At 34.3% G+C, this 16,207-nt stretch overlaps 1 protein-coding gene across 12 annotated transcripts in view; it reads left to right on the top strand.

Annotated features, from left to right (window-relative positions):
• LOC118281882 (uncharacterized) overlaps nucleotides 1–16,207 on the top strand; it is a 173,360-nt gene that overhangs the window by 108,859 nt on the left and 48,294 nt on the right. For all 12 annotated transcript variants that reach the window (XM_035602658.2, XM_050701701.1, XM_035602676.2 and 9 more), the window contains one exon: nucleotides 12,503–12,725. In XM_035602658.2, coding sequence (XP_035458551.1) covers nucleotides 12,503–12,725 — 223 coding nt within the window. The remainder of the gene's footprint in view (nucleotides 1–12,502; nucleotides 12,726–16,207) is intronic.

Genomic DNA, 16,207 nt, shown 5'->3' with positions numbered 1-16,207 from the left:
TAAATATTTTTGAAGTTTGACTGCACGGCTGCCGCGCAATGTGTAGCGGGTTTAATTCCCACACGGAGCAACTCTTTGTGAGATCAATAAATTGTTATTTCGGGTCTGAGTGGTCATGTGTTTGTGAATGCACCCACGACACAGGAGAAAATCCTAATTTGGAGCACTGTTTTTTTTTAATAAATATTATGACGTAGTATTGACTTAGTGATGTCGGGTGAGTAATTTTATAACATCAAAGTCAGTCTTTCCACTAACAAAAGCAGAACTTAATTCCGGAACAAATCACTAGATCAGAACGGAAAGCCAACTCGGAACCACAATTTCTTAGACAAAAGCCCTAATTTTGAATATTCAAATTGCCATCAGCGGTGACTAGGTAAATGTTGGTAAATCTAGTTAACCGCACATTTCGACAAAGAAGAATTTATGATGATTGATATATTTTGTTGTACCAAAAAAGCCTACAAATCTCAAATTCCCTGGAAATTCGATAGAACGAATTCCTATATATTTTTTATAGTAAGTGTTAAAACGTATCTAAGTTAACTGACATGGTCACTAGTAATATAATTAGAACTTAAAACGGGATATTTACCATGTTCATTATATAGTCTTTGTAAGTTTCCGATATTTTGGCACTGTAGCAAGCGCCATAATTACGGATGAACATCACAGAACTATGAAAATATTACAATATGTACTTTAGATAGGTACTTATTGTAATATTTTGACCGTTCTATAACCGAACTATATAGGTACCTCAGATAAATCTGGAATAACCAGTAATAGGCCTTACTTTACTGTAAATTTTTAATTGTATCGCTGTTGGTTCTCTAATGAAAATAAATAAATAAATGAGTGACAAATTCCAATCACTACAACTACGTTTCATGTCTAACAACTTGGTATTTAAATACTATACCTATAATCTAGACTAGCAATAAATGCCTCAACAATAATTGATGGTATAGCAATTACGGCCAGTATAATCATTCTTGTTCATATTTAATTAAAGTACCTAGAAACGCTACCTTACAATTAATTATTTACGTTTTTCATTGAACTTTGTGTAATTGCTACCGGATCAATTTGTAAGCAGTACATATTGGTACCTACTAATAGATTAGACATAGTTCAGATTACGTGTCACGTTTCTATTGGATTTCTAAATATAACTACATAGGTATTTATATTGATATTAATACAATATATGTCAGTTGTCATAATATACAAGCAGTTATGACAGCCGTTTCACGTAATCAGAGGGCTTAGTACGAGTTTGTTTTACGTTTAACGAGATCGAAACGAGAGCGCGTTCGGCGCTCTGATTGGTTGTTTCATTCGTGCCGGCCAATCAGAGCACCGAACGCGCTCTCGTTTCGTTTTTGTTCAGCATAAAGTAACTCGTACTAAGGGTACAGAAGCTCGTAAGTTTGACAACAGGGTTAATCAAGTACGTAGTAACACCTCTAGGGATTTATGGAAGACACACGGTAGGTGACATTGTGTCGTGTATGCATCAATCAATGGTGACTCTGATTAGAGTGATGGATAATGTAAACTAACTAACAATAATGTACGACAAGGACAGAAGGAGTCTGTGAAGAACTAATGTAAATAGATGATCGTAGCCTGATTTTTTATAGCCTATAACCTTTCTCAATAAATGGGCTATGCAACACAAAAAGAGTTATTCAAGTCTGACCAGTAGTTCCCGTGATTAGCGCGTTCAAACAAATAAACTCTTCAGTTTTCTAATATTATATATAGTATAGACCAAAAATTTAAATTGCAAGTCGTATTTTATACAGTACGTGTAAATATGGTTTTAATAATAAATACTGTAGGCAAGCCTGAAACTCAAGATATCAAGTTCGTAGACATAACATTGCCAGTTTAACTTTATTTTTAAAAAACAATGCACTCGAATATAAAAAGAAATAACAATGAAACCATTCAGAACATTCGATATCATTTTAAATTCGATACTTCATATATCGACATAAAAATATGAAAACAAATAAATGTTGGATATCGAGTAATGAATATGTAAATATCGGTTTCCAGTTGACGATCGCTGCCATTTAACAAGAAGTGAAATAAAATTGTAACATGAAAATTCCTTTGTAACCTCAAATAAAACTCATTCGAATACATCTCAATATTCATTGTTTAAATTTTCATAATTATAAAAGGACACATTGTAAATAAATAACTTTGTTACCATCGGTAATGTGGTAAAGGCATTGAGTACCTATCAGTTACGTAGTTGGGTTTGATGGGCGGCGGCGATTGCTTACCATCAGGTAAAAAAAAAGGCTTTGAGTCCCTAAGTTACATAGTAATGAGTTGTTTTACCCAAGCTTCTAAATCATAAAACTTAATACATAGATAATATGAACTCTCTCCGGAGCTGCGGACTACCTAGCGGGGCCCCGGCTCGAAAAGCAGTAGTAGATACGGCCTGATTTTTAGTCAGTAAGAGTCTGACACTCCCTCTCGCCTCGTTGGGCGGGATGATCAACAACCCCAAAAAATAAATATGAACTCCCTCGAAGATCAACAGATCTCCTTACTAAATGTATACTTTTACAATACGTTTAGTCGTATCTAAATTTGCATACAAGCATATACTGCATACAATTTAACTATGATTTACCACCACAGTTTACGATGTCAGAAATAAAACACAGAAGTCAACGACCTCATTAGGTACGTATAGCTAGCCTCTTCCTTAAAAGAAAACTCCTCGAAAATTACCGCAGAGTTTTCAAAGGAGGCGGACTTTAAAAGAGGTCATAAGCTCGCAAGATTCATATTTTGGTGTAACTATGTAGGGGAATGAGGTTAATTAGTGTAGCATATAATATGTAGGCAGATCACAAGCATGGCGCTATCAGGCAGGCACACACGTTGGCACATGCTTAATTGGATGACTCCTGCATAAGTGATACAAGGGGGTAGGTAGTTTAGGCACTAGACGCCACGACGCGCTGTCGACGCTAGGGCTCGCGGTGCCTCTCTGAAACTACCACTCTCGCGTAATTATGCGGAAAGCTTTACTACTTTACTATTCACCATGTAAAACGTAGAAAATTGCTACATTTATAGGTAAGATTTCACATTTTCTTGTCCTTATTTTTGTCTATTCTGAACAGTATTCTTTTTTATTACAAAAAACAAAGTTTACCCAAGTATAAATCCCTAAACACCGCAATAAATATCGAAGTAATATGTCTACGCTGTCTACAGTACCTACTTAACGTCACGAGGACCTTTCTACAACCTAAAACTGTTTGTTTTATTTACAACCTGTTTTATTTTCCGTAAACCTTCGTAAGTTTACCAAACACAGTAAAATAAACACGCGACTTAGGTAGGTATTTTTGTACCTATATAATACAAGGAGTACTTCATGGGTTCAAACTTGATAAATGTAGTATATAAACACATAGCTATATTGTAAACCCAGTTATTATTTTAATTACTCTATTTTTCATAGAAATAGTTTAGTTTGTACTTTATAATTACAGTATCGTAGATAATTAGTACTCCCGGTGTAGGTTAATTTGAGCATGTATTTATAGAAAAGTGATCAAAGATATATAAATCTACGTTTGATTTTACTTTTATAGCATAACTTTTTCCTAAAATGGCTACCGTAGGTACAACAAAATATCCAACCTCAAACAGTATTCAGGTTTCGCTAAAAACTATCCGAAAACAAAAATCGATCCCCAAAAAAAGCAAAAAAGAAGGCGTAAGTTTTTAAAAAACTGGTTTACTCCAGTTTTCCACAAATAACGTTACTCGTTGCTTTGTTTTTGGGTAACTGTTGGAAAGTTTTAAATTTCGTCAAACCCCTTTGAAATTGGGAATGGATATTAATTTATTAATAGCAAGTTGTGCGTCGCGAATTGTGTTAATAACTGAATAAATTATTGAAATGTTCTGTGACATCATTACTCCATTTTAATGAACTTTCAGAACTTTAATATGCGAACTCCATTACGAATGTTCTACAAAGCGTTGTAAAAGTGTTATTTTATGCCATTACCGACTTTATGTCGTGTCATTATCATTTGTAACGTTTCATCAAAGGTTATTTCATCAAAGGGTAATCATAATGCATGATTTATGTCAAATTACCTTTAATTATAATGTACATACTATCTAAATTTGAAATATGTAGATACCTAAGTTTAATCATATTCCGTATGAAGATAAAATATATTAACATAAAATTATTAATATAAAACATACCTATTAATTTAAATTACAATTTCGAAATGAACAGTTCTTTACGCACAATAGGTACGTAAAAATGTGTACACGTACATCAAATAATAGTAAAACATAAGATTTAATTCTCCTATAGTTTCGAGTCTAAAAGTCCTGAATATTACGAAGTGAAGGAGAGTGCAGTGTGACATAATTACATTACTCGTAGAAGCGATTACAACTTGTCGTTTCTGTATGAATGACATGCATATGTGGTTCGTTTTATAGTAAGTTGTTTAGAGGGGTAATATGGGACACGTAGGTACTAACGTTACTGGTGAAAAGGGAGTGACACGTAATGAAATAATTTTAAACAACTAGCTATTACACAGCGGCTTCGACCTCGCGGTCACAGGAAAAAGTTTAATCAAAGAATATCATTACAATATTTAAATTGTTCAAAAATAAGTTTTATGTCGTACTTGTCACGATTTTAAATGTTAAAGTACGTATTTGCCAACAATGCACTTCAACCACGCTTTAGAGTGAGGCCCTAGAGTGAGGACAAATACGTCCATTGCATCGTCGTAAAGGAACCACGCATTGTATACCCCACCAGGGTTGCCACGACGAGCGACATTGCAGCTGTGTCTCAGATACAAATATGATATCCGTTGCTCCAACATATCAACCTACCTCCCGCTTCATTTTTTGGGAAAAATATATGAGAAAAGACGTTGCGACAGCGCAATGCACCACAACGGGTAATGCGGCCTCACTCTTAAACGATTAATTTATTCTCATTGCTATGACTTTTGGTGTAAACAGAAGAACATATTAATATTGAAACAAACCACAATTTTGATTGAATTCATGACAATATAATACTAGGGCTTCGCAAACTGTAATTGTTATATCAATATTGAAATAGGTTAACGCTACGAGTAGCTGACAAAATTCTCTGTTATGAATGTGGTATATTTAGTAAATTAATATTGATTCAGAAATAAAACTCATACTTAAAGTATTTAATACAGAAACAAGTAATTACCTACCAACAAAAAATCTAAGGAAAATGAATTTTTGTTTGACTGGCACCCACTGAGTTTTTTTACACACTTTTCCTTATCATGGGTCCTCCCATGATAAGGAACTGTCTGACACAAGTCTTAAATTTAAGAGACACTAAAATACATACTAATTTTAAAGATGTATAAAAATATCATTCATTCACTGTGGTAACAAACCGAACTTGTCGAGGCAATATTTTCACTCGAGAGAATCATCAATCAAATATGAAAACGTTTCGTTAAATAAACGACGACCGCTTCCAATTTCCAATAATCGAATTTTAATTGATAAAAAAATCTAATGGACTACAGCTAAAATGGACTAAAATCAAACCTATAGAATGATATCTTACAATTGTTTCGATGTCAATTAAGTAATTCAATATGAACTGTAAATAATGTTGTTTACGAAAACACCATTAAAATCAGTCTCTGTTTTATTTGTTGTAAAAATGTATCATAATATCATGTAAAAAGCAATACAAAGTTATTGTTGACATTGGTTTTACCGCAGTAAAGTAAACCCCACTCGCTTCGCTCTCAGCTCTGTCAGTTGTGGCGAGACTCCATTAAGACACCGAACTCCGCATCCAGCTCGTTAAATATTTCATCCTATTTATTTTACATGCCACATTCAATTCTCAATAAATTGTATTGTACCCTATATCGACAGTTCAAATATCCGCCATTTTTTTCCACATATTGGTACATATACAGATCTGTTATCAACCTTTGTTTCCTTTAAACATAAATAAGCATTTTCCCCTTTAATACATATTTCAAACAAAAATACTGTTTACCTTTTAAAATTATTCTCGTTATTGATACGATTTCCGATTCAATTTTCGTCCTAAACAAATAATATTCCAACACTCAAATTTATCAAACCATTTACTGGTATTTGCGTGGTCAATTGTACTAAATGATTGTGTAAATAAAATTATATCACGGTCTGTACTAGAGAAAAATTAATATAACAGAGTTTTGTGCTTGACGTACTAACATTATTCAGTATTCATAAAGAACTTATCGTTTCAATTAGTTTTGTACTTACATATTCTTTAATTTATGTAGTATAGGGACTTAAATATTCGATCAAAAGAGATATTAATATCGTAAGGCCCTGGCCCCACTTATTCATTACGCTGCGACATATGGGGCATGTCATAAAAAATATATGGAAAGCTGCGACAATGCAACGGACAAATACATAGGTCCGGGGCCTAAAACAAAAACAAATCTAAATAATATTTGTTTAAGAAACTCATCGCTACGCAAACAAAATTATTCATACAAATATCAATCCTGGTCTCTCCTAGGTCTTCAAAGTTTCATTACGTCGCCAGTTACGACGTAGGACTCAATTTAGTTCCTCCGAGCATATTCTCGACAAGCCCTTTTAGCGGTTGACGTCCATGATTAGTTTCAGAGCCTCTTAACCAACGTGTCGTCCTATGAACCCTGTTGCTGTCAAACGTTGATAAATGACTTCCATACTACTTGTGAATAGAGCTGTCTGATCCCTCTTAATGGCTCTCTAATGGAGAACTCGTAGTTAACAGGTAACCGTTTAGTGAACAAACGTTTGTAGAAACAAGAAAAATAAACTTAAACAAACTTAAAAACAAAGCCACCGGTACTGAAGTGCAGTAAAGTTTAATCAGATTGACACTAATTTGTTGCAAAGCGTTTCCAAGTGGAAAAACTTTCAGTTTGATTTAAATATAAGTGTTTCCGAAGTTCTAAAAGAAATTAAGACTCTTTTCTTGGGGGTGAATAATAAAAAACCTTTTATAACCACTGGGACAAATCCTTTAACGTGATGAATATTCATGGCTGCAAAGTGGGTAATTTCTGTGAAAGAATAACACAGACTTTTTGAAGATAGAAATCGAATTTAAGAATTATGTATATGCATATTTATAGATCTATTAGACATTGAATAACGGCTGAGAGGATATATGTTAAATTCTAGGAAACAGTTAGGCTACTATGAACACACCTCTACCTAAGTATTTACTGAATCACAGGCGTGTCGTTATACTATTTAGACCGGTCAAATAGTCGAGGGTGTAAAAAGCGGACCTCTGTCTGAATGACGGACAGTTAAGAAGACAAATGGCCATTAAAGTGTTCCGGGAGAAGATAAAATGGACTACAGTACAACCACCAGCTTTAGTAAGGAGTAAACTTTATGACACGTAGTGAAACACTACAGTTAATTGGAATCCAATATTTATAAAAGGTATTTGTTAATCCTTTGTTGGAAACCGGGTTATTAGAATTCTTAATGGAATACAAGATTCGAAATGAATGCCTATTGAGCTGTGTGTGTACCAAATGGGTGTATTTTCCTAAGGTTATTATGGAATCAGAATTAGGTATTAACTTGGTTAGTATTAGTTAGAATTACATTAATGTTAAACACATATTTTATGAAACAGTTACGCAAATATTTTTATAATAACGCTGCTCATGATGAAGAGTCCCTCTGTGACTCGAAACTAATACAGCTTTTCTCCATTAATTTACGTGAGTAAACCGTGATTTTTAGTTAATTTATTAACGCAAATATTTACAAATTAAGGTGACTGACAAATGTGAAAATTAAATCGCTTCATTGATCAAGCCAATACCACTGCCGAACATAGAGTCTACTCCTCAATTCCCAAATCAAACATTATTGTGTTACTTAGATTAAAGATTACAACTAAGTACGCCAAAGTATGTTTCTAACACGAATGCAAACAAAAATGTAGCATATACCAAGTTATATCAAAGTAGAAATTTGGAGAACAAAACCAGAAACACGGAACTGCAATCGAGATTCCAAGTAATAGATTGGCAATTGTTTTCTTTTGTTGGTAAGCTGCCGGCTGTTGCACAACAGAGTCGTGTCAATATTGAAACTGTAGTCTTGATGGGTATGTCCACAGTAGTCCATCTATACTATGGTTGGTTCACATTTCACAGTACTATTTTTCAAAGTAAATTTCATGCCTCTCCATCTTTCTGTACTTACAGTCAGATTATACGTTTTTAAAATCTTACTATGCTGCACTTGGCTAAAACTTTTTTATTAGAATATTCTTATTTATTGATTTAAATAACATCTAGAGATTTTAACAGAATGAGTCTGCGATACTAATTACAGTCAACATTTCACGATAGTTTCCATACAGCGGAAAAGCTCAAGATCGTGACTCTTCGCTGGTAGAAGTAGCTCAACGTCAGAATCGATCACTACGTCTTTTAAAAACCTGCAATAACTAAGTAAATCAAAAATCGATCCGGTTAATATTTACATTTGTTTTTTTATTAGTAACTGCTTTAAAAATAAATTCCATTTAAATATTAAAAGCCTAAGATAGAATCATAAATGTATTAAATTGAAAAATTATCGTTTATCGGATCAACAAATATTTGCATTTCAATTTATAAATTACGCCATAAAATTTAGGGCCACTAAGAGTATTACATTAGATCCCAGCTTTGATAAAGGCCTTTGAACGTATAAAACCCGCTAAAGATAATAAATTGAAACTAATCTTAGTGATGCCCCGGTTTTTCCAATAATTCCGAGTGTTGAGCGGGGTTCACAATAACCACTCTAGCACGTCTGTGACTGACTGAGAGCTCTTTATGTCGTGTCGTTATCCGCTGTGTCATGTAAACCAAGCCTTAGAATATCGAAAGCAAAAAGGGACGTTAGATCAAGGCCAAACTCCACTTTGAAGTTTTAAAACGTCAATAATTTTGTTTACAAAAGCATTTTGTCGATGGTATAAAAAACAAATATCTGTTTAAAAGCCGCTGTACTAATCGTTCTCTGTAAAAAAAAAAATACGAATTAACAGTAATAAAAAATTCATGCTTTAGCATATATGTTGTACGAAAAGTTATTTCAACCCATTTTTCAACCTGGCCCCACACTAGGATAATATCCTCTTGTATCCAGGGTAGACTGGGTAGAACTAATTATGAATGAAAGCCAACGATATCCATAAAATGATGTACAATAAACATTCAATATACGATGAAACAAAGGCCTTTAATCTCCACCGCTCCCAGTGGGCGAGCTTTTACCTAGGCTCGACCTAATTTGTCGGATTTGAAATTCAAATTAAAACTATGTAATTGTTAAGCTCGTTTTCCAGTGTGCACAGTCCAAATTGTTTTTGTAAGTATGTTTTATTTTACAAATCGAATTGCGAAGTAGGAACGTTTGTAACGTTACTTTTGGTGTTTATTTGAAACATGAAACTGTTTAAAAACAAGTTATCATAAATGTATGTTCAGATGATTTTATATCCAACTTTAAAACATCAAAATAAGGGTTACAAAGTTGTACCAAATATGATTTTTTATTTATAAATGACACACGAGTACGCATCCTAATTAGGGACTACCAAATGATAAAATTGTAATATCGATATTTTTGCATGAGTATGTGTCCTAAATTGTAGATATCAAAAGCCTGTGACCCGGTTTCAGCAATGGCTGCTATCTCTCCACTTAGCGAGCATCAACTCAAAGTACCTACAAGAGAAGTCGATGCACTTATTGGTTATCGGATATTGATAAAAGTTTCACATTGTGTGCCCGTCCTTATTTTGCATTTTAAAACGTAAACTTTTCGAAATACTTTCGTTAAGCACTTTTATGTACCTAGATAATGTTGAATGTTTATAGGTTTGTTTAACTTTAGCATTTAGCTAGGATAGTAACTTATCACAACATTGCCGCCCAACAAACTAAGTCTAGGCTAGACTGGCTTTTTGTGTATTAAATATTGTTTATATTTGTTTTTATACATTGTTTCTATACGTATCTAATATGAACAACAGAATACTGTTTCTGATATTTGGTTCAACAATCCAAAAGCAATTAGTCCCTTGTCATTAAGAGCAGATAATATGATTGTGTGAGAGAATATTTTGGTGAAAATTATACTCGAATTGTGTCTATTAAATATACAGAATTCAATTATATTTTAATCTTCACAGATGTATCTTGATAAAAAACGAAGACGCAAAAAGTTTTCGGACAATGTTCAGTGGCTCGTGATAATCGTATCTCATTTCAACAACATCGGAAAGTTGTTTTCACGAAATATCGAACTTGTGGTTCGACGAGACTTGCTATTAATAAAAGTAAATTGCGTCCTTTAATACTTGGTCTCTGGTAAACCAGAAAATTATCTGCTCCTGACAAGTTTAAGCTCATTAATTTTGCCAAATAATTGTCAAGGTACATCTTAAAATTATTATTGGATGTCTTAGATATTAGTAACGAAATGAAACAAGAGTGCGTTTGACGTTATTATAGAGAAATCCAATTTGTACTATCGTTTGCAAATTTCAATTCACTAATGGTTATTTTAAAGGCGAAAGGGGTTCAGAACAAAAACGTGGTTTAACACAATAATAGACGTGCGGTCGGATTATGAAAGTGGAAGCTTTTAACCTTATTGATGTTTCATTTGCAGGCGGTAGGTTGGCGGGCAACCGCTTCATACATGCATGCATGATACTATTATTTTAACACTTGTTTAATTCGCTACTTGAATTTGACAGAATTACTGCCGTACTCAGAGTCATTTTTATTTTTGCTTACTTAACATATTCCTTAGCATTTGTTTACAGAACAAAATCGTAAGGAATACTTCAAGTAATCATTAAATGAGTGAGTGCGGCAGTTATTCTTCTTTTACTTTATCGAAAACTTTGGCAATATTTAAACAGATTTATAAAAACATGTTGTAAGTCGTTTTATAGATACTCATCGTGTAATGTAATATTCCTAAAATTGAATTCATTAGGTTGTTTTCGACTGAAATCCACTGAACTGAACTTAATGTTCATTAAATGAGATAAATAAACAAGAGTATTTTATCCGTCATTTGACTTGACTCAACTTTTTTTTGAAATGATAGGCAAACGAAATAAAACTGCAACACATGAAATAGGTACCGCTAAGTAGCAAACTAAGTAATAAATAGTCCATCAAAAATGATCTTATAGGCTGCTCTTTTTTAATCATTAATTATTAGCCCAATCAGTAAACTTTATTTTATTGTTCAACAATGTTTGATTTACTATCAGTTTGCTCTTAATACACTTCACATTTTCGCTCTACCCGTGACAAATGACGTCACTTCACACTCACGGCCACAATAGTAGCGATTGCATGCACTTTCATATGGACAATTACTTCTGCTGACAGCTAAAGTGGTCCGCAACAACTAGTGACAGATTAATAAGGGGTATGATGAAGTTATTTGGTTTGTGGTAGTCACAAACGCTTAGGTATCTGCAAGTAGTCAAGGTTTTCTTTGAAACCAGCATAATGAGAAGGCATTCTTTGACGACTTATCATGGCGTCATGACGACGGAATGATTGTAAAGTCGGTAATGATATAAATGATCCACAGTATGATCCAATGTAATAAGTATTATTAGCTGGAAATTCTTCAACTTCTAAATTATGCCAAATTAGTAACAGGCCAAATCCTACACCTACTTACTACCCGCATCCAATGGACTCGAGGCCACGGCCTTAATTAAGAAATACAAACAACGAAACTAACTAATGTAAAATGGAACACAACAATATATTACTCGATATTGCACAATAGGATTACTACAATGAGCTAGTTTCGTAAGCTGTCGATACGCCAGCCAACTCAATACCATCATATAGCTCTCACGACGGCTTCACTAAGATCGATGACAACCAAACATATATGAATACGTATGTGCATATACCGTACGCAGGATGAGCTATGGGAAGTAAATTACATTGTCACCCAATGATAGATCACTACATGTTGAGTTGATCACTATTCAAAGCAATATGGATAAGAATTACGGTACAGTACTAATTTTCTTTGCCAATCCAATTGCTCTTCGCTGAACAAACTTCGCAATTGGATAGGTGTCGGGCTGTGAACTCGTGTGGATTGCTTTCAATTTTCGAAACAAGTGAATTCGCTATTCGATTGTTTGTGGTCAGCTCGAAGCGAGTTTTACAATATAGAGTAATAGCATAGTGGTAAAATTCTTTAGAGGTAAAGTGGTTACTAGTTTTTATTAAGCTGTCGATGTTTTGAAAAAGAAAATATAATTACACCCGATAAATACGAGGCCCAGCTCTAAATTCAACAAAAACAACAAAATATCTTAATGTTACTTTTTCTTTCTTTCCAGAGCAACATGTCCATCATCACTGTTCCACACTTGGGAGACGTTACTCCAGGAGGTGGAGGCTGACGTCATAGGGTTCAACAATGCAGCACAGTCCTTGGAGAGACTGGTCTCCACACCGCTCATAGAACGGACCTTCCACATGAAGGTCCAGGCTAGGAAGCTGTTCGCACATCGAGAGGGCTGCGAAGTTATCCTCGGGAAGGCTGATGACCAACTGAATAAGGTATGACCGTGGAGTAATAAAACCATGTCAATTTTATGTTATATTCCTACAGTTATACTAAAATAGGCAGAGATGATCCTGTGGTGTTAATCCCACCCAAAACATAAATGTGAAAGGCTGCCAAGTTCGATAATATTGGAATGCTTCGCCTATAAAAGAAGTGAGATCTAAATAAGTACCAAGTTCCATACACAGACTTCAGTTAAAAATGATATAACAAGTTGGCAAGTTTTCACACACTTTGTTATAAACCTACTAAACGCAATGAGTCAAGTATATAATTTTCTATTAAAACTTGCCAAGTTATAGATTTTTAACTGAAGTCTGTGTATGGAACTTGGTACTTATTTAGATCTCACTTCTTTTATAGGCGAAGCATTCCAATATTATCGAACTTGGCAGCCTTTCACATTTATGTTTTGGGTGGGATTTCATTTATTTTTGTTAGGTTTTTTTTTTATTTATTTTGACTAAATACAAATCTTCGTAACGAATTTTAGGTCGGTACGACCATTGGAAGATATAGATAAATTTTTGTTTTAGTTCCTTAGGGGTATGAATTTACACCTTCATTATTTCTAAAACCGACTCACACTTGGCCATTTTCAGATTTTTTCCTTTACCTTGACCTAGCAACCTACCTCCATGCCAAATTTCAAGTCAATACGACAATTGGAAGTGGTCTAGGTTTTTGATGAGTGAGTGAGTCAGTCAGTCAGTGAGTGTATAGTAAAAATAGCGATTTTCTACACGTCAATATCTCAAGACCTACAATAGGTACATTAATGAAATTTTGTATTTTAGATAAGTAAGTAGATCTCGACAGATACTAGAAATTTCATATGCGTAGATAAAATAGATTTTGAGTTATAGGTGGGTCGAACTTGGCCCGAAATGGTTCGTGTAATATAACCCACGGCCGGTGTGTCGGTTATTTTGCTCGAATTGGCGGACATGACTGCCTGTGTGTCTAGATAATCCTTTTTAATAAGGATGACACCACTGCAATGTTAAAATAAAAACAGGAACCAAAGCATGAAGTAAGAATATTACTTAATTCTTATTAAAAGGTATTGAGCTCAAGCCCTAGTGCTTAATACCCACAAAGATCAGCGAAGCAGGCCGGAAAAAATGGCTAAGTCTTCTAAATTCCACAGGTAGGTATATTTTTTACGTTAATATATTTTCTCGCTACATTTTTCCTTTCGAAGAATGTTTCAGACATTTATTGCTCGCTAGAAGCAGCATTCAGTTAAAAATATCGTTCGACCTTTGTAAACAAAACAACAACAACATTTTACGAATTCTCAAAAGTCACGTTCAAGTACTACAGTAATTATTTATGTATTGACATGGGTCTTATAGATAAAACTACTGACCTAGTTTTATGTAACCCATATTCTAATTTCCCTGGTTATTATAAAAGCAAACATCGCTAGTCACGCTGAATAATTAATTAATACAGCAATGCTAAGGTTGTACCTTGAAAGGGTGGCCAGATGTTGTAATGGTATTAAAAACATGGGGCTTACAGGAGTGGGGTCATGAGACCGACTGACTTCATAATGTATAGTGCCTTTTATCGAACTATCACCTCTTATCGGAAGATACTTTGTCAAAATCTCGGGTCATGGGGTTTTTGGAGCCAAACATATTGAATCTATGTGTAGACATGTAACTTACCGAAGTTAATGGAGGCATTTTTGTATACATCTGTACTTTGTGATAAATGTAATAGGTATATCAGTGCAGGATTTCATAGAATACAAAAACTGTTTGTCATTCTTCTCAGTTGTTGTGTTCTGTTGATGGAGTATGATTTAAATTATCATTATGGTGAAATGAAGTAAATTTTCTGGAAGTAAATGTAATAACGAGACTGGCATAAACCGTTAAACAACCACAAAGAAGAAAAGGCACAACATTCGTTTGACGGAACATTGATTTTATCTTAGCTTCGTAAACTATATCATTGAAATAGTAGCGAATCTATCCGGAAATACCGGAAGAAATTGGATTTAAGCATCGGTCCAATCTCAGAGAGAAGTGTGAGTGTTCGTCGAATCAATTTGACGTTCGCAAAAGGACACAGAGATGTGTTAAAACGAGATTACTTGCTCATTCCCTTAAACAATTTTACAGAGTTCTTTCTTCATTCTCAAATCGGCCTAAATACTTTCCGATGTCAGAACTTTACGAGACTTTACCCATCATAACAAGTTATACTTGGCGATTGGCAAAAAGTAAGAAAGTGAATCCCAGTTTTTGCCAACTACGTTATTAATCATATTACAACCGCGAGTAAGCCGGTTGCCAAAGAGTCAATTCTCTAACTGTCGATTCCAATTTTCGAAGTGAGTTCGATCCCATTCTCGCCCATCATTGGTCGAGATAATTCTCACAACCAATGACATGGTGGACCGCGAAAGTTACTCAATAGCTTAGCTGGCTTAACTGTTCAGATTTTGTAGATTTTCGAACGAGATCAAGTTCCTTAATAAATTGTTTAGATATGCGACCACTTGACCAATGTGCTTATGTATACACACTAAACTTTTTATACATACTTATTTATTTCACAGTCAAATTAATAAAAGTAACCACCTTCATCCACTTCCTTGTTGTCGTTCAAAAGGGTAAATGTGACGGTCGACCAAGTTTACAAAGAAAACTCATACTGTAAGTGCTTATAAATAATTCAAAGCTGAATATCCCGTGCAACTCTAACCTCTAAATAATGCATTTGAATATCTTTGAGATCGACGCGAGGCACTATTAATCTTTTATAACTTGTCTATAAATGTTGGTGACGAGACTTCAACGCAATGTACCTACGTAGTTAATGTATTTTGAGGTTCATGTCAACGTTGACAATTTATATTGTAATATATTTTTTAGCAAATCGACTAAACACATCAACGCTGTTTTAACGACAATCAGACAAGTAATGGGACATAAAATCAAAGCTGAACTCTTCATATAATCTTCCGTACGGTAGACCGAGCTTTCGTCGTTTCTTATTTTATTTTCCATTTCGATAAGTGCCTACAAATATATACTGAACTCTACGTTTTTCTTTTAACAGCTCACGGAGTTTTATGCCTCGTATTGAGTGTTAAATTATTTTTATGTTTATCAATATCTTATCTTTATTCCATTTCAATTTTGTTGTTTAGTATTTTTTTGCTTAACACTTAGTTATTTTTACTTTTACTATTTACAATACTGTTCAGTAAAGAATTCATGATTGTTAAACTGCATAGCGAGTGCATTCAGACAAAGCTCAATAAAAATCTTCAGCGCGAAATTAATTGAGATCACGTGTGATCTTTATTCGCTTCGCCGGCAGCATATTGGAGAGCAATCAGCCGTGCGGTCGAACGACCTGTGCGAGTATCTATAAAATTGATCGCAGCACTAAAGCAGGATACCGACGCGGTATATTGCGTTACGTATCATGACTCATTTTCCATCGCGAAATG

This window comes from Spodoptera frugiperda, chromosome 20 (assembly GCF_023101765.2).
Source record: "Spodoptera frugiperda isolate SF20-4 chromosome 20, AGI-APGP_CSIRO_Sfru_2.0, whole genome shotgun sequence".
Lineage (NCBI taxonomy): Eukaryota > Metazoa > Arthropoda > Insecta > Lepidoptera > Noctuidae > Spodoptera > Spodoptera frugiperda.
Note: the sequence above shows the minus strand (reverse complement) of the source record. Positions and strands in the feature narration are given on the sequence as shown.